Source organism: Orbicella franksi, chromosome 9 (assembly GCF_964199315.1).
Source record: "Orbicella franksi chromosome 9, jaOrbFran1.1, whole genome shotgun sequence".
Lineage (NCBI taxonomy): Eukaryota > Metazoa > Cnidaria > Anthozoa > Scleractinia > Merulinidae > Orbicella > Orbicella franksi.
In genome coordinates this window covers 14,949,299-14,975,926 of record NC_138153.1, presented here as the reverse complement: position 1 = coordinate 14,975,926, position 26,628 = coordinate 14,949,299, and the positions used below count along the sequence as shown (strand labels likewise).

The window sequence follows — 26,628 nt, the reverse complement described above, 5'->3', positions numbered from 1 at the left end:
AGCGAATGAGTAAATACCTACGTTGTGATTTTGCCGAATGAAAAATGAAATTAAATTCACCGCGCGGTTCATTTATTGTTGTGGTCGTCATTTCCAAGTTCTTTGTCAATTATTTTCACCACCCAAAATTCCAAAGACCGTCCAACTATCGATGGGAAAATTCAGCCAAATGCAGGGCTAACCTTTAAGCCGAACTTTGAAGCACTGAACTCCAATATCGAATGTGTCAATGCCTTCGCTGTGAGTTCGGCCGAGGTTACAAATTCCACTCCATACTGGGCTCAGGAGGTGAGCTCAGTGGAGACAAATTTTAACTGTCCTGCCCCTCCCTCCAATCATTTTTCTGGAATCTGGAAAAATCTAGCAGACACGTGACCAGCCACAACCAGGGTACTTTCTCGAGGGAGGAAGAGAGAGAACATTACGTCATGGTGAACATATTTGCGTCATCAGCAATAGCAATGTTCATTGCTAAACACGGATATTGACACGTAACAATTCATGTTGAATTATCAACATGAAAGTCGAATTCTCAAGTTGAATTTTGGCGGGATTGGTGCGCCTTTGGTGACTCAACATTCGACTTGGAGATTCAAACTTCATCTTTTGCTGACAGCCCAAGTGTCAAGATCATTGTTGACATGTTAACATGAATGTTAATGGATAAAGTTGAACGTTGAACTGTCACTTTGAAAGTTGATGTTTAAAGTTTTCAATGATTGTGATACAAAGTACAAAGTTGAGGAGTGAAATATGATGTTGATGTTTGCCAAGTTAATTGTTAGACTGTCAAGTTGAATGTTGTGATCAACTTTGATTTTTGGCGGGGATGGAACTCCATAGTTTTCGACATCGGGTCAGTATGCGGAACATGGGATCTTTGACTGAAGGCCTCTGCCTCGGCACGAATTTCATAACAAAAAATTAATTTTACCTTTAGTTAGTCTCTATAGTCTTACTTTCACTGCTGTCATGGTATTTCTCTCGCTCTTAAATAATTCGCTTCTGAAAACTAATTGCACGTTGCGATATTCTATCATCTGTTTTCGGCTCTGGTTGCCGTGGACACAGTTCACTGCTCTCAGTATTATCTGCACACGAAATAATCCAACAAAAGAATGCAATTATCAATGTAGACAAGACCGTGACCAATTTCGATATATTAAAATTCCGCCTAAGACATAGACCTCAGCACGAGGCTCCGGGGAATAAACCCCACAAACTCTGTATTTATTCCCCGGAGCCTCGTGCTGAGGTCTATCGATCGAAATTGGTCTGTTATCAATGTAGAGATGACTGTGACCAACGCGTGATATATTCACGACCTTCGGTCATTCGAGCTGTCGCACCTTAGGCAAAAGCTCCGAACACCGTTTTATCCTATTGAAGGCGTTGCTTTAGTTGGACACACAGGTAAGTTTGTGTTTTGCATGTCCCAGAGGCATCCGAATACGTTGTATTTTTATGTAGCAGGGCGGTAAATTATTCAAAGGACTAGCGTTTTCGGTTAGTCTTAAATGTCAACTTTTACAACAGTGCTTGTTGTGGACTGGGGGGTAATGTTTTTGGCGAGTACGTTTGCGTGAGACAAGCCGAACGTTCAAAACGGCGATTCTCGATGCCTGTCAACAAGGTTTCGATTCTGCACACGTACAGTGCTACACGATCACTGCTAAAATTTTATTTTCATCTGTGTTGAGCGAGGGCCTTTTTGTTCGTTAACCGAACCACGAATTTCAGCAGCAGTCAGTGTTGTTTTTAATCCTTTTTCAGGTTGAAAACCGCGAGATAAACTCAGTATGCAATAATTATGATGTTTGTTCAGCCGTGAATAGATCTTGAGTTCGAGACAACATTAGCATTTCAGGTATTTTGAAAGGCTGTTGTATCAGTTGTATACGTGTCTCCCTATGAAGGGGATTAGGAAAAAAAGACGGTGACTCTACAAGGGAGCTTTTTGTTTTTGGTTGATTTTTCACTTGGGAAAACGTTAATCATACTTATTTGAAGAGTACGAAAATGGAAATACAGTATTGAGCGGGATTAGCATATTAGAGGCCCTGTTTGGGTAGGGGCGGGGTGAGCCTCCTCAGTGCGCAGACGCTTTTTGGGCTCGTCACGCAATTGTAATAATAATAATAATAATAATAATCTTTATTGAGGAAACTTTTTCACGTACATGTGGTTTTCGATAAGGACCTCAAAGATTAATACTAATTAATCGAACTAAAATATGAAATTTATAAAACACTGAAGTTAAAAAATTAAAAGAAAGATTACGCGACGAGCACGAAGAGAGTAGATTGGCGTCAGTCGTCCACACTTACCCGGTCAAAACCGCTCCTTTTCGAAAATGCTCTGCAGAGTGGGGACTTTTGAAAACGACATTTTGCTTGTCTTGTGGTCTCCTGGTTGTCACGCAACACTTCTCCACCCTAATGTAATTTCAAGGTCAAAAATACACTCCAATTACAATATGGCCTGCATGACGATTTTAGCGCGATCAAATAAATTCGCTTCGAAATGGCCGAGATTCTCATCTAGGACAAATTGAAAACGATTTCAAAGATACTGAAGGTGGATTTTGGGAGAAAAATAGCTCAGAAGGTATCGTAAGAAATTCTGAAGTATGCTAGAAATTCCCTTGAAATTCGAGGCCATTGTGGTTCAATTGCAACTAATTAGCTAAATACCCTTCCGATCGCCAGTTTTTACCTTTGGCATCTCGTTTATTCGGATCGCTTATTTATATTGTAGTCCTACGTGGCGTAGAGCTCATGTGTGGGCTGGGTGACTTTGCAGGGATCCAGATGTAAATGTAAATGTTTTGCAGCGTTTTCGTTGAGGTAAAAAAGCTCGACTCTAATTTGCATATATGGTGACTGTAACGCGATACACCTGTTTACGTCTCTGAAAAAAACACTCGACTTCCGTTCTGCTTTCGAGATACGTTTGCTCGTATATCAATACAAATGGTTTGTTTCAGCATCATATTGAAACAGCTATAATTTTTTAACATTTTTTCCCTATAAAGTTCTAGTGAGTGAATGGTTTGTAAAAGAAATATTAGTTCATACAATAATGTTCAATATTATTGTTTTCAATCAGCCGAAATAAAAGAAAGCGGGAGCAGATTTAGTGATAACTCTTACTAGTTTAAATTGACCAAGGGTCGGATCTGAACGAGAACACCCCGAGAACGAAGTTTGTTATTGCCCCCCGTATGTAAACATACGAGGAATTTCAAAAACGTAAGAAATATGTTGGTAGTGTGGGAAGTTTTCTCGATTTGACTAAAATAGGCGCGTACGGTGGGCCGTCGATAAGACCAGGAACATGGAACATTCCGGAACATCCCGGAACATCGAATAATTATCATAATTACGGGAAAAATATGTAAAAATAAAATTTTAAAAAAATTACTTCAAACAAAAAATAAACTGGTATCAGCTCGGAAAATAGAAACAAAACAAAAACATAAAAAAAAACGAAAAAAAAAGAAAGAAAAATGAAAGTTACTACAATGATCGAAAGCTAGCAACTAAGAAGAGTAATCCATTCCTTCCAGTCGTACACCGTCAGTTTAATCACGTGACTGTCCTTTATTCTCAGATTTCGTTCTTCACAGAAAACTAAGGTGGTGGCGTTCGAACTCCTTAATCAGACCTAAAAGTATGGGTACACGACTGTGATTTCTTTATTCAATTCATTACGCAATTAGTGAATACAAAGATGTGCGTATACGTGATTTCTCATGAAGAAATTGTTTCTCCATGAAGTTGGAATAGGGACAAAACTATGAATACTGACTTAACAAGCAACTGTATGATACTCAAACAAACACCTCAGATGTTGAAGAAATCAGGGATCAAAAAAGGAGACGCAATGAATTACCTGGCATTCATCGTCAGAATCGTCCATGTTTATGTCGAAAAACAGAGTGCTGAAAAGCGACGTGACGCAATTGGCGGGAAAGAAGAGGACCCTGCACTCATTGCGGTCAGTTGAATGAATACCCAACGCTCCCTACCCCTCTGCTACCGACTCCCCTATCCCCAATAATATCTTTTCATATTTCAAGCTAATACCAGTTTATTTTGTTTATTTTAGTTTTAAAAATTTAATTTTACATATTTTTCGCATAATTATGATAATTATTCGATGTTGCGGGATGTTCCGGGAGGTTCCATGTTCCGGTTTTATCGACGGCCCGCACGGTGGTCTCGGGTAATATTTTAGCAAGCGTGCATACAAGGAATTTCAGAAACGTAAGAAATGTGTTGGTAGTATGGGAAGTTTTCTCGATTTTACTAAACTAGGCGCGCACGGTGGTCTCGGGTCGCCATCTTCTAGCAGCATTTCAAGGTTCTTGTAACCACGAGTTCGCGTTTCGCCATCTTCGAGCAGCATTTCAAGGTCAAATTAATTTAAATACACTCCAATTACAATATGGCCTGCATGACGATTTTAGCGCGATCAAATAAGTTCTGTTCGAAATGGCCGAGATTCTCATCTAGGACAAATTGAAAACGATTTCAAAGATCCTGAAGATGGATTTTGGGAGAAAAATAACTCAGAAGGTATCGTAAGAAATTCTCAAGTATGCTAGGAATTCCCTTGAAATTCGAGGCCAGTGTGGCAACTAATTTAGCTAAATACCCTTCCGATCGTCAGTTTTACCTTTGGCATCTCGTTTATTCGGATCGCGTATTTGTATTGAGTATTCCAACGTGGCGTAGAGCTCATGTTTGGGCTGGGTGACTTTGTAGGGATCCAGATGTAAATGTAAATGTTTTGCAGCGTTTTCGTTGAGACTCTAATTTGCATATATGGTGACTGTACGGCGATGCTTGTGTTGGCGTCTCGGAAAAAAAAATTCGACTTCCGTTCTGCTTTCGAGATACGTTTGCTCGTATATCAAGACAAATGGTTTGTTTCAGCATCAAATTGGAACAACAGAGTGGTTTGACTTATTTTTTGTTTCGCTACAGTTTTTTAACCTTTTTTCTCTATAAAGTTCCTCTGAGTGATTTTTTTGTAAAAGAAATATTAGTTTCCATGAAGGCGACTTATTTTTTTTCCCAGAAAGTACTTTTTGCGTCATTTCTAACGAGATATGGTAAACTGCTCTGCTGTAAATGCTTCGTGAGAGTATTATGTAACGAATATCATGTGATAAAATGAGTTAAACAGAATGTGTTGGTTTAGTTAACTTAGCTGATTGTTTGGATCATATTCATGGTAAGATGCCTAAGTTACTGGAACAGTATGAGTGATATAGTTTACAAAAGCAAAAATAAAGTTTTTAGTTCAGACAAAAAAGTTCAATATTATTGTTTTCAATCAGCAGAAATAAAAGAAAGCGGGGCAGATTTAGTGATGACTTTTACTAGTAGTACAATATTAAAGAGCAATGAGAAGCTAAAATTGTACCTTGTTGTTACTCATTTTCGCGGGAACTTAATTTCGCGAAAATGAAATGGGCATATTTCTCGGGACTTAGATTTCGCAATTTGGCCAAAAAAAAAAAATACGTTAACAGGAATTAAATTTCGCGAAAATTGTGAAAATACTGATCTTCATTGGCAAACGGTTAGTCTCAAAACTGGCACAATTAATTTTCCATATAGCAATAGTTTCCAGTGACACTGAACAAAACCATAAAGCAAAATGAAGCTGAAAGCAGTTTCACACGTTCGTTTGCACAAAGCAGAGCTACTGGATGGCGCCATCCATTTGCGAGTCGCCTACCATCCGCTGTTTGGGATGAGAGCCCGCGCTAACATAGACCGTACTCGATAGAGGGGCGAAAATCGAGCCTAGTATTTATTTTAACAGGGTTATACTTTACAATTCTGTTAAGGGCGGTGATGTACTTTAAAAGCGTCTATGATTTAATTTTCCGTCCCTTCAGTCTGAAAACCGTATCAGAAATAAATCACTTTTCTTTTATGTGGGACTGCTGGCGGTGTTCATGAAAAATGTCTATTTATTCAGTTGGCAAAATTACGCTCGGGCAAAATTTAACATGGCTGTTCTGCTTATGTGCTACTCTAGAAACTATTAACAAGTTAAAAGATAAATTCCACTAAGAATGATTCGTTTTTGACCCTTGACGATACCATGTTAGCTGATACCTGTTAGTTCTTTGCGATGGACGCATTTTGAAATACTATTTTGTTTTTTCTCTTTGACATCTTTCGCGTACGGTTATTGTGACATCCAGCCATTTTTTTTTTTAATCCTTATTTATTCGTGTTATTATAATTTAGCTGAGAAGTATATAAATATTAAAGCAAAAGTGTATAGTTATGCTAAAAGCTAGTTTAAGTATAGCGCCCGCTAAAAGTGAAATACAATACATATATATCTACATTTCGCCGATAAATGTAAGATATAAAACTTCGTATCAAGAAAAGCCGATCAAAATCAAAGACAATGCTTTTTGTTTAGTGTCACAAATATGGCCATAGAAGGAGATATTGAAACAATAGCTTTAGTGCCAAACAAAGGCTTATTAATTCACGAGGGAAATTCAAACTCGTTGTTATTACAATAGCGACATTCACGAGAGGAATTCAAAGATAGTCGATCACTGCACGAGCGGGAAATTTGAATATTTGTCGAAAGCGCGTTCGTGTCAAATCTTACCTGGGGGAGGGAGTGAGAGTAACTTTTTGTTTGAGGTCACTTATTACTCAGGGACGGTCGGTTAAGAAATGGAATGTCGCAACTGAGAGACTGGCAAAGAGTGATGAACTCAATGAAAAGTTCTCATTCCGTAAAATTGACAGGCAGCTCGGTTTCAGATCTTACAATGTTAGAATAGGATCTTCGTTTGTGTTCGTAGCGCTCTGAAACTATACTGACGGGCTTTTACAACCTCCGGAAAAAAAAAAGACAAAACTAAAACAAAAAGCAGAAACCGAGATAAATTTGAGTTCTTCGCGAGATGAATAACTGAACGTCACTTTATTCCAGCGACGATCTTTATTACGTTATGGCTTACACTCGAATGCATGTCGGAACATGGATGTACGCTACTCGCATTTATTCCCATCGCTGTTAAAATAAGCTGACACATTGATTTTAGCAATAATGAATTACGAAAGGAAACCCCAAAAGTAACCACCCAATGACAACGCAAATGTTAACAAAGTATTTAAACCGAGTTTAAACCACGGCCGAATTAGTAGGCTCCATTACCAGCCGCTGTTCGGTAAAGGAGCTCGCGCTCCTTCCCCGAAGCCTCGGGGAGGAACGTAGACCAGACACGAGAGAGCGGCGGAAATTGAGCCTACCGAATTAGGTACGTATTTAATGGCACAAGCACTTCGCGCAAACAAGGCAGCAATATTTTTAGATATTGATCAATTCGCATTATTTGAAATTGATAAATGCGGTCGCTTGAACAGGAACGAATAAAACAATAGATGGTTATTTTCTCACCTCCCTGATAAAAATGATTCATTGTCAAGTTTCAAGCGATCTGAGTTCGCGTGCGCGTCTCTTTATTTGCTTTGATACGTTCTCAAGATTACGAAGGCCAATAGCTGTTAAAATACTACTCTTAGTTATAAAAATAAACCCGCCTTTCAAGTATTTTTCACAGACTTAGGGCCGATCTTGTGTGTGGGTGGGTTTTTTTTTCTTCTTTGTTCTCTGTTTCATTTGATGTAATCGGCATTCTATTAAAAGCAATCGCTTTGTTCAAGTTATCCATGAATGAACACAAGACACAAATGATGAAAACTAGAGAAACGTCCGGGTGTAATGAGGACTGATACTTGCTAAGTAATGTTGTCGAAATTTAAGGTAAAGTCCGTCGGCGGTGGGAATTTTGTAACTCATTTTCAACACAATCGAGCACAGAGTTGCGCACCGGCACAGATACAGCCCTCTCCTACAGAGGTTTTTGAGGCCGAAATAAGGCGTCTTCGGGAAGAGAACCACCATTTGAGAATTCAGCACAACTCCATTATTACTCAGCTGAATGAAGTCCTAGGTCAGCTTCAACAAGCAAATACTGAACGGACATTGCTAAAGCAGAGAATTGCAGAGACTGAAAATGTTTTCTACAACACGAAAAAGGGTTTCTTTTCTTTTACGTTACGAAAGTGAAAGCGTGATAGTTTTAAAACTAACACCTCTTTTTTAAGAGCCGCGTTAGCAACCGATGCTTTTGTTTTAAGACTCAATGAGAACGATCACATTGATCCTTTTTCAATCCAACGGCTTACTCGGGCGATTTTTCCAGTCCAAAGCGCGAGTTTTCATACACAAAGCCTTTTCTATTCTTTCTTTTCTTACGAGTAAGGCAAGTTAGTTTTAAAATTCACAACTCTTGACCAAGTCAAGCCATCGATACTGAGCTTCTTTGTTTTGTGGCGTTGTGCTGCGCGCTATTATCAACTGATCCCATTTAAGGTCGAATTGTATTACAGTTAGGACCTTAATTACATTTAGGGCCAAATTTTGTTACATTAAGGACCTTTTCTAACGTACATTTAGGAATATTTATTATGTTTGAGACCCCAACATTCAAGATGGCGGCTAGTGCCGTGACGAGACGACGAGATGACGAGTTGAGACGACGAGACGACAAGTTGAAGTGACGCAGTTACGAGTTGAGACGACGAGTTGAAAAGACGACACGACGAGACGACAAGCTGAGGCGAGGAGATGACGAGTTAACACGACGAGTTGAGAGGACGACAAGTTGACGTGACGAGAAGACGAGTTGAGATAACGATACAGCGAGTTGAGGCGACGATACGTTGAGTTGACACGACGAGATAACAAGTTGACACGACAAGACGACAAGTTGACGTGAAGAGAAGACGAGTTGAGACGACGATACAGCGAGTTGAGGCGACGATACGTTGAGTTGACACGACGAGATAACAAGTTGACACGACGAGATGACAAGTTGAAGTGACGAGACGACAAGATGAACATTTTGTCCACGATTTGACGTCATACCTGCAAAGGCAGACGTAGTTGCGGCTGTCGCTTGTCTCCGCCGAAAAATAATGTCGCGGAGACAAGCGACAGCCGGAAATGCGTCTACGTTTGCAAGCTACGTGAGTGATGATAATCCCGGTGTTATGGACCTATTGTTTCCACGCTGGGCAAGCGTAATAATCATGGCTATAATGGTAAAGTAAATTGAGAGTATACATTATTCAAGGCATTTGACGAAATTTAGCTCGAAATAAAGGACCGCAAAAGAGAGGTTCAGCCATTTCGTGATCGAGTCCCACATCCGCCGTTTTTGACGGGTCAGTATCGGGACATAGGATCTTTGACTGAAGGCTTCTGCCTCGGCACGAATTTCATTAAAAAACTTAATTTTACCTTTAGTTAGTTTCATGGTGTTTCTCTCGCTCTAAGAAAATTCACGATATTCGATCATCTGTATTCGGTTGTGGTTGCCGTGGACACAGTTCACTGCTCTCAGCGTTATCTGCATTCTAAATTATAAACGATTCAACAAAGGATTATCAATATGCACACGACCGTGACAAACGCGTGATATATTCACGATCCTTGCTTGTTGACGGCCGCAGTCTCGTACAACCAGGGTCATTCGTGCTGTCGCACCTTAGGCAAAGGTTCCGAACACCGTTAAATCCTATCAAAGGCGTTGCTTTAGATTTTGGACACACAGGTAAGCTTGTGTTTTGCGTATCCCAGAGGTATCCGAATACGTGTATTTTAATGTAGAAGGGCGGTAAATTATTCAAAGGACGAACGTTTTCGGTCAGTCTTAAATGTAAACTCTTACAACAGTGCTAGTTGTGGACTGGCGGGGTAACGTTTTGGCGAGTACGTTTTGCGTGCGACAAGCGGAACATTCAAAACGGCGATTCTCGATGCACGTCAACAAGGTCTCGATTCTGCACACGTACAGTGCTACAGGATCACTGCTCAGATTTTTATATGTGTTGAACGAGGGCCTTTTTGTTCGTTAACCGAACCACCAGTTTCAGCAACAGTCAGTGTCGTGTCAAGTCCTTTTTCAGGTTGAAAACCGAGAGATAAACTGCACTAATCATGATATTTGTTCAGTCGTGAATAGATCTTGAGATAATTTGAGCACTTGAAATTAGCATATTGAAAGTATATTGAAAGGCGTCTTAGGCCCAGGTCGCACTAGAGCCAATTTTGTTTGTTTAAAGTGCCTATGAAGTAAAAAATAATTGCTGCTTATTTGAAAGGCTTTTCAAAGTGAAGAAGAATGGTGTTTCCCTTTTTGGAATATCCTGTTTTCATTCTAGAGATATTTCCGTTTTTGGATTATGCAAATGAGGAAAGTGATGACGTCATAGGTGGTTCCACTTAAACGGCAAAACACTGAATCAAGAATATCTCTAGAAATATTGGAGCAGTTTTCTTCAAACTTGGCACCACAAATGTGCATCACAAAGAAACAGAATGACACCTTCTGTGTTGTTGCCATGGCAACACTTTTGGCTCCAGTCTCTTTCTGTGAAAAACCAAATATGCCAATTTGCAACCCTTCGAAAAGGGACAGAGGGTCTTGCTCGGAACACACATGATTCCCATATTGTCTAAACTCTCCCCATTGGATTGTTGGGAGTGGATGATCCTTGTTTAAGATAAAATCTGGTAATGTTAGTTTTAATTAAAACAGGACCAGTGGCATAACTGTTGTCATGGCGACGGCGCGACCGGTGTCGTTTTGTTTCTTTTGTGATGTACATTTCTGCTGCCAAGTTTAAAGAACACTGCTTTAATATTTCTAGAGATATTCTTGATTGAGTGTTGAACTGTTTTAGTGGAACCACCTATGACGTCATCACATATAATACAAAAACGTAAATATCTCTAAAACGAAAAAAGATATTCCAAAAAGTAAAACGCCATTCTTCTTTACTTTGAAAGGCCTTTCAAATCAGCAGCAATTATTTTTTACTTCATAGGCACTTTAAAATATTTCCAATTTTTGGCAAGGACAAATTGGCAAAAATTTCGCAAGTTCCAAATTTTGGCGGTGGTCGCATTAGGCCAACATGCTGGAACCAAAACGTTACTGACTGAAATATACGTAACAAGTAATCATGCGAGTGTTTAAGGGCCCGGACGCACTGGGCAAATTTTTGTTTATTTTGCGAAAAAATCTGTCATCAATTCCCTGAGACAAGTGCGTCCGGTGATTTTTAGACCTACCAAATTTTGTCAAGGCTTACCAAACTTCAAAGACACTGTCGTCCTGCCTCGGAGCAGGACAAATTTTTGTCAGGCGTAAAATCTGACAGATTTGTCAATTTACACGCCATGATTTGAAGGAAAATGTCAATCAAGAAAATTTGATCTCTACTTTTAGTCGGAGTATTTCAGTCCGAAGCCCGCCAAAATTAAATTTATATTTGCGCGGCAATCAACAATAAACATGGAAGATTCGTACTTCGGTATGCTCCATGACGATCCGTTCGCACAGTACAACTATTACGGTTCCCAAGTCTACGATAACGTTCCAGCTGCATCTCCAGGACCAAGCTCTGCTCAATTTGTACATCCGTATGTCCACCCGAGTCAGCCGAGTACAAGTACAAGTGCAAGTTTCACGACTACATGTAATCAAATTGAAAGCGCGCAAGCGATGGTGTTAATTTCCATGTGATTGACTCTTGTGGTTTACAAATATTTTGCTGTGATTCAGTGCGCCCACGCTTGACAAATTAAAAATTTGGCAGAGACAAATTTTGTCGAGATTTTTGGAAGGGCCAAACAAATTTTGTCAGTCCAGTGCGTCCGGACCCTAACTCTTCGCAGATTTTTATCCACGCTGTATGTTCTTGACTCTACGCTATACAGCAACTCGTGAATTCTGGCCCATAATTGGACGAGCAGTTTTGCTCGGCTTGCGTTTGTGTTGTTGCTTGCGCCACTTGCGATGGAAGAAGATTGTCTCGCTGAAGAAGCCATCTCTTCAAATTGCTGCCAGTAACCAGATCCAGGGTACGAGTCATAAGAATTTGAATAAAAACGCCGCTCGTATTCCTCGTTTGCATTGAAATAACTGAAAAAAGCGTCAGATATACCGGGTAAAAAATGATTTGTCCCGCCATCGCACGCGCCAAACTGGACTAGCTGTCAAAGTCATTTTCTCGCCGTAATTTTATCCAGGCATGTTTTAAAAAATATGACAGTTAAATGGTTAAAATAACAAAATTGTTTGCTTTGCCAAAATTTGGAAGCCTCCGAGGCAGCATTTCGACTTCTTTGAAGATTGCCGAAATTTTGGCAATCCGCAAAAATTTGGCAAGTTTTTGAAACTGAGGGTCGCACTTATTTTACGCTACTTGTCGACAGATTTATTACTTCTACAAACAAGACAAAGACCCTCGCTTAAATGCTTTGTTCGTTGTCAGCCGACGAAGAAAACGTATGATCTAAGGAATGCCTGTCAGCAAGACATTGTGGGCATTTGTCATCATCACATATCTTTGCGGATCAATTGTTTATTTATGTCCTCCGTTTCATTGAGCGTTTTCCATTTACCAAAAAAATTTCGGAAATTACAACGAACAAAGCATTTCCCGTGAGTATAACGGGAAGATTGGGAACTAAATCACTTGTTGTAAACACAAAATGGGCGTGGCATTTATCAAGCCTTCCTTGGCTTCCCGAATCACCGTTTACTGTTCATACATGTATGTGTGCCGAGAGTTGTCCAAAAGAGTGCTTCTAAAAACCTTTCAAGAGGAGTCTACATGATTAAACCGGCTTCGAGGAAAACAATGGTCAGTAATACAAACAACATCGAAGTATGTGACGGTCACGCTCGACACAGATGAGGAACGCATAAATCTACTTTATATACAAACCTACAGTTGGAAGGAAAAGCTGGCAGTTTTAATGCTACCTAGGTTTCAAGGATCGCTACAAAGGACCAAAACTTTAATCTTGAAGCCAGGTAAGAAATTTACGGGAATTTATCGGAGCACTTTACGAAGGCGAGTGTTTTAGTTACTCACCGGAATATTTTCAAAATTTCCTGAACTTTAAGCGGTCGTTAGTTTTGAAAACCTAGTGGGCAGACAAATTTTATTATTGTTTTAAATTAAGGGACATTTATACTTTCTATTCGTGTAGCTCAGCAGTTTCAAACAGGTGCCACATTTTTAAAACGTCCCTTCAAAGTAGAGCTATTTTTGCGTTTGGTTCAAAACTTGATTTAACGGGTAGAAATTCTTCTTTTAACCGTTGAAGGAACAACATTGAATTATAATTGCAACATGGCTAAACAAACTGCTATGATATATCTATAGTTGAAAAAAAGAATTGGGACTTTTGAGCGAATATTATTTTTTTTAGAGCGCCGGCAATGTGTGCTATTTTTCCAGTTTCGGCGGGCATGAAACTTGTGTCGAGCGGACCGAACTTCAATCAATCCTAGAAAACTTCAATTGGAATTTTTAATGAAATAAGACTCATTTTAGTGATTGACTAGGTAAGGGCTTTGAAATCCCAGATTATGAGAAAAATCGAATTTTCGAAGTAAAATCAGTGGTCGGTTCTTACAGAGACAGCCTCTTAGGAGGTCTTCGTTTTGTAGTTCGAGCTGGCTTTTCTACAAAACGAAGACCCCCATTGATTTCGCGTCATCCGACAACGAACAAAGCATTTAAGCGAGGGTCTTCGTTTTGTAGTTCGAGCCGGCCTTATCTACAAAACGAAGACCCATTGATTTCGCGTCAGTTGGTGTCTGAGGAAAAACGTTGACCCGGTTTGACTGTCTCTGGTTTGACAGGCCTGTAAAAAAAACTAGTCTTCTTTCTTGGGTCTTAGGTCTTAGGTCTTAGTTCTTAGGTCGTAGGTCTTAGGTCTTCGTTTTGTAGACACCCATAAATTAGGGCCTCTAATAAGCTAATCGTCTCACTCTATTTGGGTAGGGGGCGGGATGGGGTATGCATGTCTCCTTCGTCCCGTCTGGACTAGCTAAGTCTCCTAAGCAGACGCTATTTGGGCTCATCACGCAACCTTACTTTCCCACTTTCTTGTGGAAGAAAGATTGCGTGACGAGGACGAAGAGCGTAGATTGGCGTCAGTCGTCCACACTTTTCCGGTCATAACGGTCACCGAAAACGCACCTTTTCGAAAATGCTCGGCAGAGTAGGGATCTTTCAAAACGCCATTTTTGCCTTTCTTGTGGTCTCCTGGGTGTCACGCAACGCTTGTCTACCCTAATGTAGTGTTGGTAAGGACGTTACGATCGTAGAATACGTAACCAACATTGGGTCAACCTCGTTCCCAGGGTCCTCTCTCTTCCTCTCTCGAGAAAGTACCCTGGTTGCGGCTGGTCACGTGTCTGCGTATGCCAACCAAAGCCGCACAAACGGTGGGTCCTCAACTTAAATTTAGTCAACACTGTCTAGGGAGGTGGATGTTGCGCTGCTATACAGACGTTATTTATTTTGAAGGTGAAGTAAGTTGTATGTCAGAGATCCTGCCTGACCAATGCTTCGTCGCTATGATCTGAACTTCTATGAGTATGAGATGCTAATTGAGAGGGAACTTTGCTTATTTTCAGTCACTGCTTTTTAAAAAACCGTCCAAAACCTGCGTCGGATTAGTTTAATCAGTTTTTCACAGCAAAAGAATCAAGTAACCGTCAAATTATCGACGGGATGCATTCAGCTAAATGAGAAGCTAGTTTCTTGGCCGAAAATTGGACTTACCGCTAAAACAGTTTTAAAATGAGAGCCCTTGGATTTTGCAAACGCGCGACCGATGTCGCTGTTGTCAAGTTCTTCATAAAATTTCTCACGGCAAGAGAAGCGAATGACCGTCAAACTGTCGATTGGACGAATTTGATCAAATTCAAAGCTAGTCTCTTGGCCAAGCACTGGACGTATCAAACTCTACACGAAGGCATCAACGTCTCCGTTGTGATTTTGCCGATCGAAAAATATAAGCTGCTTAATCAAGTTATTGGTATTCAACACTCAGTCGTTGTTGATGTCAAGCTCTTCGTAATTTTTTTTTCGTCGCAAGAGAATGGAATGACCGTCAAACTGTCGATGAGAGTAATTCAATGAAATTCAAAACTACCTTTGTAGGCGAACAAACGACGTATTTAACTCTAAACGAATGAGTAAATACCTGCGTTGTGATTTTGCCGAATGAAAAATGAAATTAAATTCACCGCGCGGTTTATTTATTGTTGTGGTCGTCATTTCCAAGTTCTTTGCCCATTTCTGTTACTTTTTACATTCCAAAGACCGTCCAACTATCGATGGGAAAATTCAGCCAAATGCATAGCTAATCTGTAAGCCGAACTTTGATGCATTGTACTCCAATATCGAATGTGTCAATGCCTTCGCTGTGAGTTCGGCCGAGGTTACAAATTCCACTCCCTACTGGGCTCAGTAGGTAAGCCCAGTGGAGACAAACTTTAACTCTCCTGCCCCTCCCTTCAATCATTTTTCTGGAGTCTGCAGAAATCTAGCAGACACGTGACCAGCCGCAACCAGGGTACTTTCTCGAAGGAGGAAGAGAGAGGACCCTGGGAGCGAAGTTGACACCGGGTCGGATGGACGAGAACACCCCGAGAACGAAGTTCGTTTCGGTACAATATTAAAGGGCAACGAGAAGCTAAAATTGCACCTTATTGTTACTTATTTTCGCGGGAGCTTAATTTCGCGAAAATGGAATGGGTATATTTCTTGGGACTTAAATTTCGCAATTTAGCCTAAAAAAGAAAGAAAAAAGAAAAAAAAAAATACCTTAACAGGAATGAACTTTTCGCGAAAATTGTGAAAATACTGATCTTTATTGACAAACGGTTAGTCTCAAAACTGGCACAATTAATTTTCCATATAGCAATAGTTTCCAATGACGCTGAACAAAACCATAAAGCAAAATGAAACTGAAAACAGTTTCACATGTTCGCTTGCACAAAGCTGGGCTTATAATTATGACGCCATCCATTTGCAAGTCGACTACCAACCGCTGTTTGGGATAAGAGCCTGCGCTCCTCCTCCTTCTCGGGGAGGAACGTAGAACATACTCGATAGAAGGGCGAAAATCGAGCCTAGTATTTATCTTAACAGGGGCTAAACTTTACACGCTGTTAAAGGTGGTGGCTCACTGAAACTGCCAACGGAAAAATATTTCCTTTCTCAACAGCGTCAATGACAGGAACAGGCCTTGCTTTTTCCGGAGGTGGTATCCGGTCAGCGGCCCTCTGCTCTGGAGTTCTGCGCAGACTTTTACAGCGCAGCACCAAGATCGACTACCTGAGCTGTGTGTCAGGGGGCGGTTACACAGGTACGGCCTACCTGGACTGGAAATACAGACATGGCAAGAAAGATGATCCAAAATGGCATCAGGAGTTCTTCGATCACATGAGAGAAAATGCTGGATTGATGTGCAACTGGAGAAGTCCTGTTTACGGAATTTTGGACACCATCATATTAATTTCCCTGATGTTGCTAGTGTCTGTCATTATGCCGTGTATTGTCTGGGGATCCTACATTCTCCCAGTGGCTTATGCGATCGATTTCATTTTCGGAGATCTGTTGCGAGCTGGGGATGAATGCGATGAACTTCCTACCACCCCACTCCCCAACCCAGGTGCTAACATCTCAAGCCAGGCTAGACTAGGAGGACCTCCCTGTAAGTTCAAACGGGGCTCTGAAGCCTATCAACGCATCATTCTGTTCGTGGCTCTTGCAGTCTTGTTCGTCACCTTCTACTTGTTGGCTAAGAAGGTCAAAAAGTTTCGAGATGAACTCTACTTCATCTCTGCCTTTTGCGGAATAACACTTGCTTTCACTTTCATACCTTATTTCATTTTCTACTTCTTCGACCGCACCCCATTCTGGGCGCAACTTCTCATTTTAGTCTTTAGCATCGTGGTCTGGCTGTTCTTTCCGGTTCTCAGAGGAAGGTCGTCTTTTGTAGTGGTGATCTACTTGTATTCGTATGCCGTGTACTGGAAAGTGTATGAGGCATCTGTGTTCGGTGTCGAATATTCCGATTACCTGTTCTATAGGCTTTTCTTTGGCTTTGCAATCGTTTTATGGTTTGTGCCAGGGTTGGGAGCCCTTCAACAACGACTCGTGCACCTCTTTAATCGGTAAGTTGTAAAGACGTAAGTAACTTTTATATAATACGTCGATTTATTCTTGTATTCTGACTGGTTCTTTCTCATGATCAATTAGAGGTCAGACGCATAGGTGACGTCATTAACATTCTTGTTTGTTTCGTTATTTCATAAAAACTCAGGAGTAGATTCCATATTGCTGTGAGTCTGTCCAGTAACCGATCACAAACGTCAAAATGTGATAAGAATTGATCAGTGACACACGAGGCGATAGTGTGTGCCTCTTTTTGTTGTTCTTACCCCATTTTGACGTCATCTGTGATCAATTACTGAACAGAGGAAACGGCATTACGGCAACATGAAATCTATTTGATGAACTGAAGTCAAATCCGTCATGAAGAAGAAATTTCTGTTGTTTTGTTGAGACCAATCACAAATAAGCTGTTAACCTTCTGGACCAATCTATCATTTTACTTTCCCACGCTTGTCACGTGTTGCATAATAGGATTAAGAACGACGACGACGGCGACACCGAGGACGACGCCTAGTCAAATATATAGAGGATATTACACGGTGGCGAGAAGATATGAATTTTATGTTCGAGTGGCAAGAACAATATCTCACGAGTGAGCTTCGCTCACTCGTGAGATATTGTTCTTGCCACGAGAACATAAAATTCATATCTTCGACCCAACGTGTAATGTTCTTTTTATTATATGGAGAAACCAATTCAACAAAAGCAAAAGGCGGGAATCGTGACTTCATTGAACGATACGACACTCACAAAGGTGACATACGGAAAATACGCCACTCGGGTCCCGGATGAAGTGGCGTATGGAATCTACGAGTGGTTTAGTTCCCAGTAAAACACTCTTCTCCATATAATAAGAATTTCGAAATTCGCGAATTTGCGAAATTCGCAATTGTTTAGATCTGTTTAGTACGCCAGTGGCTCTAAAAACATGCTCAGGCTAAATATGCAACGACAGCGTTCAATTCTGAATGGAAATTGGAAATATTAGCCGTCGTCGTTCGCGTTCCTCAGACTACGCAGAACTTGGTCATTTCACGTTCTTGTTTTGCAGAAGACGGCAAAGAATATTTATAACGCACGTGCACAGCTATTGTTTTATTCATTTAACCTTTTCTCTGGTGACGTTCTCGTTACCGTCGTGGTCGTGGTTTGCTTTAGTTCTCTATTTTCTCCCTCTAAAGGACGGCGGCTTGCAGAATGCGTGCGCATTAACAACGGGTTTGAGGGCTCAAAATAATTTTCGGACCATGTTGACCGGCCAAAGTAATTTTAGCTCGGTCACGTCTCGTTTCTGACCGGTCTAGATATTTTAAAATTTTTTTAGTAATATTGGCCTCATTAAACCCACAAATATAATTTGTTTGTTGCAGTCGTTGCTAGACCGTTTAAAAATTGGCTTAATACAAAGAAAAGCTTAAAACTTAACCAAAGATAGCCTTGGCAGGGCGCAGTGGCTCAATGAAGTGGCACGGTGCCAGTGGAATTCTTGCCACCTGTCAAAGAAAGAGCATTGAACGGATGCATATTTGATGAAACTTCGAATTTTTCGATCGGTATATCGAATTCCATAAGCTGTTGTTTTGATGTACGTTCTACAAAGTATTTACGATGTCCATCAAAACGTAAATAAAACCAAACATGCATCAGCAGATACTTATTTTGGGATTCAGAAATAACTTGGTAAACAAATATAGCCGAAGAAGTTGTTTATGTTTCCTCGATACGCGCACAACAAATCATCGCGTTATGCACCTGTCACTGTAAACCCCCACCCCCCCCCCCCTGACCCCGGGGAAACACGGGGCATTAGCCACAGAGCAAAACCCAACAAGGATAATGCCCAACATACAGGGGACATATTTTTGGGTCTAATCCCTACCAAAATGAGGATAATCCCCCACACACTGGGGACAAAAAACTCCTTGCCTAAACCCGCAGTATTACTTTTAGAAGTGTGATTGACATTTATTTTTGAATACCTCAACGTTTGGTCAACACGTTTTCACATGGAACAAGTGCCAAATTTCTAGCTTAGACAATTTTAAAATAAAAATACTTGTGTGCAGCACGCAACAACAACTAATGATCTTGTACAACTTAGTTTGTTAATCGACCGGTTCCATCTGCTAGTGAGACTTCGTCAGGATTAAAGCACTAATGTAAGCGGGGCTCACGGATTTAACGTCAAATCCGTGAGCCCCGCTTAGATCACATTGCGCATTTTCTAGCGCAGGATTTTCGTCATATCCTGCACGTATTTCTTCTGGGTGTTTTGTTGTTCACACCCTACAGTAGGAGCGTACTTATTTTCCTAGAAAAAATGCGCGGGAAGAACAAACCGGGTTTGTTCCCGCGCATTTTCTGCGACTTAATGCAAACTGAATGTTTCTCGTAAATCATTCCGTAATTCACAAGACGTGTTCACCAAAGGAGATACCATTCCAGTTTTCCACCGCTTGACCGGTGTCCGCGTTTTATAACTAAACAGCTGTCATATGATAATTTGGCTTTAAATTGGACTGAAAGTGAAACTTCTTTTGCCTCAGGTGGAGACTGCAGAAAGCTTTTTACACCGAAGCCAGTGTTGGTTCAACCGGATGCAAGGGAATCGGCTGTGAGGATATTTTCCTGGTAACTTGTAAATCAGCAACAAAGCACGAGCCGCTAAGTGATAATGAATTTGGACCATTGAGTTTACGAGATCTGGAGGGAATCAAGCCTCAGTACTTATCAAACATCGTGGTGAACGAATGGTCTCTAGACAAATCGGACAATGAGGCCCAATACGAACTGCTCATCATGTCGCCCACAGGAATCGAGCGCTTGGATCGTCAAGAGGACCAAGAACAGTTTGAGAACAAACTCGATCCTGGAGATGTTGACCTGTCAGCCGCCATGGCAACCTCTGCCGCCGCAGTTGCTCGAAGCATGGGAGCTTACGACAAGTCACTGCAAGGCCTGAAGCAGCTGCAAACCGTGCTAGGACTGGGTTTGGGTGCATCCATGGTATCTGATGTTGAGGCGCTAAAACGAGAACCTTGTATTTTTAGGGTAAGCACTGTCAAATGAGAGTAAACACTAACAAGAATGAAAAATGGAGCATCATAATTAGTGATAGCTTTTAGTTCTTATGATAGCAGGTGTGAAAATGTTCTTTTTTCAACAATGCTGACATCAATATTTTTGTTCGAGATTCAAGCCTTTTTTATGATGAGGTAAAAGGCTCGCAGAATAACAGTTATGCTGAGGTTTTCAGGGTATCAAAGAGATTTTCACAGCTTCCTTTATCTCAGAGATGAACCATTTTCTTTCTTTCGGCAGGCACTCCCCTTTATCATCGAAGGATTCCGTATCCTCCCCCTGGTAACCTTTCCATTGGTATACTTTGCCGGGGGGAGCGAAAACTGGGTCGCCATTGGTGTCCTGATATTTTTTGTGATGCTGTTTATGCTGCTCATAATTTCGACCTTGAAGACTGGTGATGAAAATCCCGGATGTCTGGAGAAAGTTACCAGGTGAGATGTTAAAATGTATTTCTTTTAGGTGTTTAATTAGGTTGCTTTGTATTAGTTTCCATTGGGATAATCAGGCCTTTATATACCACTCCTTGTGAATATCACACCACTTGACGCCGACCAGTTTACTCGAGGCCGTTTTTTTCCTTATTGTTTATATCATTGTTGGAAATAGCGTGTGACATTTTCTTATAGTCTTTGGCTTGTAACCTGTATTCAGCGTGTCTCAGATTCTTGTAAATAAACTCGATCATTGCTGGCTGCTCCCTACACTATTTGTTGTATTACTTGTCTCCTTTACTTGTAACAGAAATGTTTTCCATTCGGCTGAACGAAGCGAAATAGAATAGAAAGTTAAAGAATATCAAGATGGGTTTGATGGTTACATTCAAAACGGGTGATGCGTCACGGCTTCTCAAATATTTGTTTGATTCAAATTTCAAACGTTCAAATACCTTGCGAGACAGAGATTCTCTTCTCTTCACAGCAGATATTAAGAGAAAGGAATTTGGGAAGTTTTAGACCTAATAAAGCTCGCCTCCCCCCAATGGCACCCGGGGTAGTATCCCAGGTCATCCCAGACATGGGTGATATTCGTTAATCTTCGGAAGGGTTCGGGTGATCTTTGGACGTGCTCAGAAAACGTATTTAAATTATCTTTGGCTATCTTCGGGAGCCTTCGGGTGAACTTCGACCACTTTCGAAATATCGTCTGAGTGTCTTAACACTAACTTCGGATATCTTAGTTGTAATTTGAACGGCCCTTCTCTGAGCCAATCAGAATCGAGTATTTTTTTCAAGTGTATTATTACTGTATTTATTTACTTAGCCATTTATTTATTTTGTATTCAAATGAATCATGGAAATAATAGGATAGTGACTGCTTAAACCAGTTGAGGTCAGTCGTAAATTCGATTGTCATCTCTGTTGCAATTGCAGACTTCTTTAGAAGTTGCCAAACAGTATTCCTTTCGCAAATTTTGGTGGGGAAGCGACTTTACGGTCAAAACAATTGGCTCCAGTTGCTCGAAGGCTGGATAACGCTATCCACCGGATAAATCGCTATCCAGTGGATAAATATTAACAAAACAAACCGCGCTCTCTGCTGGATAGTGATTTATCCGGCGGAGAGTGTTTAAATAATCCACCTTTCGAACAACCTAGGCCTGAGGTATTTTTACTTCGGCATTCAGGAGACTCGATTCAACCAGATACATTCCATATTGATCACGTGGCTGTTTCCTCATTGGTTGTTGCTCAATTTTGAATTTTTACGTGCAAGAAACAACCACACGTCTCCCAACAGGATGAGTTATAGAGTAGTGTGGGGAGCAGTATGGGGCAACATTTGAACTCGGGTTATGGATATCAGTGTTTTTGATCACAATTTTTTCATTTGCAGGTGGTTCATCGTGCACGTTCCTTTTGTTCGATTCATAAGGCAAATGCTCTTTGTTACCAATAAGGGTCCCTCCCCTCCCCCAATACTTCGACTCAGTGATGGCGGCCACATTGAAAATCTCGCCATTTTGCCGCTTCTGAAGAAACGCTTAGAGAAGATTGTCGTGGTAGACGGTGGTCACAAGTCCAACGACAGTCAATGGGGGAAAGATCTAATCAACGCCTTTTCCTTGGCACGTGAGAAACTTCACTGTTCGTTCATTGGTGTGGACGGCCGTGACGTTATTGAGGACATAAAAGAAAAGTTTGTCAACAAGCCACGGGGCCACCAACCAAGGAGTTACAGGTCGGCAGGTTTAAAATAAACCAAATTTGTTGCAGATTTAAACTAGTCTTTGGGCGTTCTCAGGTCTTTTCATCTCGGGGAAGACTCCCAAATAAAAATGATGGGCGTGGTCGTTGGAAATTTTGAAAAGAATCCCTAAAAGGTACCACGATCCTGTTTTGTGGGCGTGGCTTGAATTTTTTTTTTCACCCCTAAGAGGTACCAAATCTAATACAACACATTATTATATGGAGAAGAGTGTTTTACTGGGAACTAAACCACTCGTAGATTCCATACGCCACTTCATCCGGGACCCGAGTGGCGTATTTTCCGTATGTCACCTTTGTGAGTGTCGTATCGTTCAATGAAGTCACGATTCCCGCCTTTTGCTTTTGTTGAATTGGTTTCTCCATATAATAAAAAGAACATTACACGTTGGGTCGAAGATATGAATTTTATGTTCTCGTGGCAAGAACAATATCTCACGAGTGAGCGAAGCTCACTCGTGAGATATTGTTCTTGCCACTCGAACATAAAATTCATATCTTCTCGCCATCGTGTAATATCCTCTATTTATCTCCAGTCATATTTTTCTTCGTCTCAGTACCCTAAAAGGGCCCGCAAAAGCTCCTGCTGTGGACCTTTTGTAGCTGAACACCCTAATAGGTACCAAAACCATTTTTTTCTTTCAACCTCTAAAAGGTACGACCAGCACCCTCGTCCCTTTTATATGAGAGCCTTCCCGTCACGGGCTTTTTTTTTTATATATGGGAGTCTTCCCGCCGCGCGCTACATTCATTCACTGTGTTTCCGAGCTTTTTCTCGTAGATAAAAGAAGACAGTACTGGCGAGCTGCTAGGGTAACTGATGTGAAAAAAAAAAAAATGCTTGTGCTGATGTTACCAGCCATGGAATAATATACGGTCCAAGGGGAATAGCAGTACTCCCAAACTTATTTCTAAAGAGTTCAGAGTCACTGTTAGATGCCGGTTATAAGCCCACCGCTTTGAATTCCCCCTGATTACAGGCCGAACTGTCTGCAAACGAAAAAGAATTCTTATAATCAAAAAATACTAACCTAAAACCTAAAACCTAAAACCCCTGAAGAAGCTGTGCATGCCTAGATCTTGCGACTGATGCTTCAATACTTGGATTTGGAAGACTTTGAAATTAAAACTTTTTAACCTGGGCTTTCTGTGGAGCAAGGTTCAGTTCGTGTGACTTGAAGTAAATGTAGTACAAGCGGCGCAATTTAATTGCCCAGAGGATGTCATTGGAAACAGGATTCTTCTTTTAGCTATTAGATTTATTTGAATTAAAGCTTTTCGTTTTCTTTTAGGTGTAAGGTCTACTACTATGAAAAGAAATCCATGTTTGAAGATGGAGTTAAAGTTGGCGAAGGTGAAATTTTGTTACTTTCTCCAAGACATCCTAAAAAAGGCGTCAAGACACAGGAACGCGTGACATGGAAGGAAACACTGCGTGACATTGATGTTGACCTGGAGGCAGGTGACTGGGGAGTGGGTCCACAAGTGGACGCGGAGGAAGTGAACAGCTTAACGTTTTGCTGCTGTGAATGTTGTCATGGCAACTCACATCGAGGGCTGTCAAAGTCGCTGTGTGGCAAATTCCCAGAACACATCACGGCGAACCAGTTTTTCACGCCGCGCATGTTCAGTGCATACCATTCGGAAGGATACAACGCATGCGTAGAAGCTGAAGCCGCTGAGTTCTTGGGCGCGGTTGAAGAAGTAGAGATGACAAATCATTCAGTTGAGCACCAAACAGGAATCTAATGATGTGTACCATGACTGAGAGAGCTCCATAGCAGTTTTTTCTCAAAAGGAGCGTCATAAAATGCTTTTTGATAGAGTGATTAGAGAAGCCAGTCGTAGGAACTTGGTTTAACTCAGTTTTGAAGTATTATGCTGTAGTTTGAAATACATTTAGATTTTAGATGTGATCAAAATTAATGTAAAATTGGGGATGACAAAGTACAACCCCCTCCCCCCCGGGGAGATCTCTCACACAAAGAGAACGAGGGTGCTCGTCGGAAATTTTGAAAAGAGCCTGTAAGAGGTACCAAGATCCTGTTTTTTAGGGCGTGGCTTGAAATGTTTTTCACCCCTAAGAGGTAACAAATCTAAAAGAACACATCTCCTAAAACCTTAAAATGTTGGAATGTACTCCCATATCTCCTGTCATATTTTTTCGGCTATGTACCCTAAAATGTAACGCGAGAGCTCCCGCTGTGGACCGTTTGAGGCTTAACACTCTAAGAGGTGCCAAACCCACCTTTTTTAACCCCTAAAAGTACGACGAACACCCCCGTCTTTTTTATGTGGGAGTCTCTCCCCCGGTACAAAAAATGATTCATTAATTAGTTGTCACTGTTGTACTATTGTATTCTTTTTGCAACACAATATAAGATGTCGCATTTTTGTACGCGCATCTTCATTTTGAAAATTTTTTTGAGGTACAACGGTAGGACACACCTTATTTTGCAGGTTTTTCTTATGTACTTCCATATTTAGGTCCTTAGCCGGGATAGGTTTTATTCCATATTTTTTTCCTACCGACGAGAAAAAGAGAAATTCCTGACAGTCTTTAGGGAGTGTCCGTTATTAAATGTAGGACTAACGCACAGTTAGCATCAACTCCACACCTCATCTTTTTTATTCCGTTTAGAGAGACTCTTATAACCGGTGCGTATGTAACCAAATGGTATTGGGAACTATGGTAATCAAACTAGACAAACTATAGACGAATCTTTGCTGACGTCATTGTTTACATTTTTCCTCATTAGCATACGACTTGACTGATAGAAGCCGTGGCCGAATATATGAACTAAATGCAAAAGTTGATAAAGCTGATTAAATTGAGCGATTTGTGCAATTTTCAGCTCTTTGCAAGCAAAATTGAAGGAAATATCAGCCATCAAAAACTGCAAAATTGCTGTGTGGCAAAAAAGTTAATGAGCCATACATTTCTCTGTAAAATTTCGAGTTTTAGAAGAGAATTTCTCCGAAAGCATTCCGTGTATTGGGCTCAAATTTTCAGAGGTAACTGAAACTGTTATGCCCTTTTAATGTTCACAGTTTTTCTTTCATTAGCGTCATCAGATAGTGATAAGCAAATTTTAATGAGGCAAAAAGTGTAAACAAAGATTCGCCCAAGAAAACTCTTACACGGAATGCTTTCGGAGAAATTCTCTTCTAAAACTCGAAATTTCAATTCTTATTCGATCTTATTCCGAGGAGTTCGAGTTCGATCTACCTTAAAACTCGGAGATAGGTAACTGCTCGTTTTTTTATGCAATTCTGGTAATTTCATTCAGTTTTGTATATGACACGTTGTAAGTGCGATTTAACAGTTAAATTATTTTAACTTAGATGTTTTAGTTTGTTGGGCGAGCTCCGTTGTAAACGAGTGTTTTCATTTCCCTAACAGCTTTGTGGCTTAATAAATGTTTTTTATGACTATCTGTCTGCTTGTTTTACTGCCTTCTTTCAGTCTGCCAGTGTCACTTTCTGTCAATTTCTCTCTCTGCCTCCCTGTCTGTCTGTCTGTTTGTCTGTCTGTCTACCCATCTCTCGATTCTTTACTGTAATTTAGGCCATTGAATCAGCAACCAAAGTTATTGTGTCAAAATGCGCCCTTTAGCTCCTTCTTTGACCCTGTAAGATTTCATATCTGGAAATAGTTTCTTGCAATCATGGTTTCGGAGAGATATCACTAGCAATTGTTTCAAAATAACGAAGTGTTTGCTTTTCTTCCGGGTTTTCTTGCAGTAATCGGTTTCGTTACGCTTGGGTCAAAGCTCACGTTTTCAGGAAGAAGTGCTGCATTTAGTTCGCCATCTCAGCACTCGCGATTTTATCTACCCAAAACTTTTATTTCACTAATTTGAAGAAGAAACAATGCTCTTTCAGACCAAACTAGTCGTTTTGGGAAAAGCCGTGTAACAGAACGCCTTTTTAGCATTTGAAAATAGGCTAAATGTAGACCTCTTGTAAAGCTGTCTTGAGTCGTTAATTTAGAAAAATCGTCAAGTATTTAAGTTCTAATCAAATCACGATCTATTTAACTCTAAATAGACAAGAAAGGAAGTACAAATACGACGTGCAATCAGTTTGTAATGAAGATTTTTGCTTTTGAGTTTGCGATCCTCTGAATGTGCCGCTCATTTTCGATAGGTTTTGGCCGATTTGGGGCATCGAAACGAAAAAATTGCGGAAAAAAATAATTTTTGATTTATCGAACTTAAAACGATATT

General features: G+C 40.6%; 1 protein-coding gene across 3 annotated transcripts; it reads left to right on the top strand.

Annotated features, from left to right (window-relative positions):
• Window positions 1-737: 737 nt before the first annotated feature.
• On the top strand, window positions 738-25,836 carry LOC145496394 (uncharacterized). Of its 3 annotated transcripts, XM_081476022.1 has the most exons (7): window positions 6,970-8,802; window positions 8,930-9,670; window positions 16,159-17,110; window positions 19,658-20,162; window positions 20,433-20,626; window positions 22,029-22,373; window positions 23,692-25,836. In XM_081476022.1, exons 3-7 carry the CDS (start codon window positions 16,164-16,166, stop codon window positions 24,146-24,148), a joined length of 2,448 nt encoding a protein of 815 aa, XP_081332148.1. In that variant the 5' UTR covers window positions 6,970-8,802; window positions 8,930-9,670; window positions 16,159-16,163; the 3' UTR covers window positions 24,149-25,836. The 3 variants fall into 3 exon arrangements, with proteins under 3 accessions (XP_081332147.1, XP_081332148.1, XP_081332146.1); XM_081476021.1 differs by lacking the exons at window positions 6,970-8,802; window positions 8,930-9,670 and adding an exon at window positions 738-1,413; XM_081476020.1 differs by having other exon boundaries at window positions 6,970-17,110.
• Window positions 25,837-26,628: the final 792 nt, after the last annotated feature.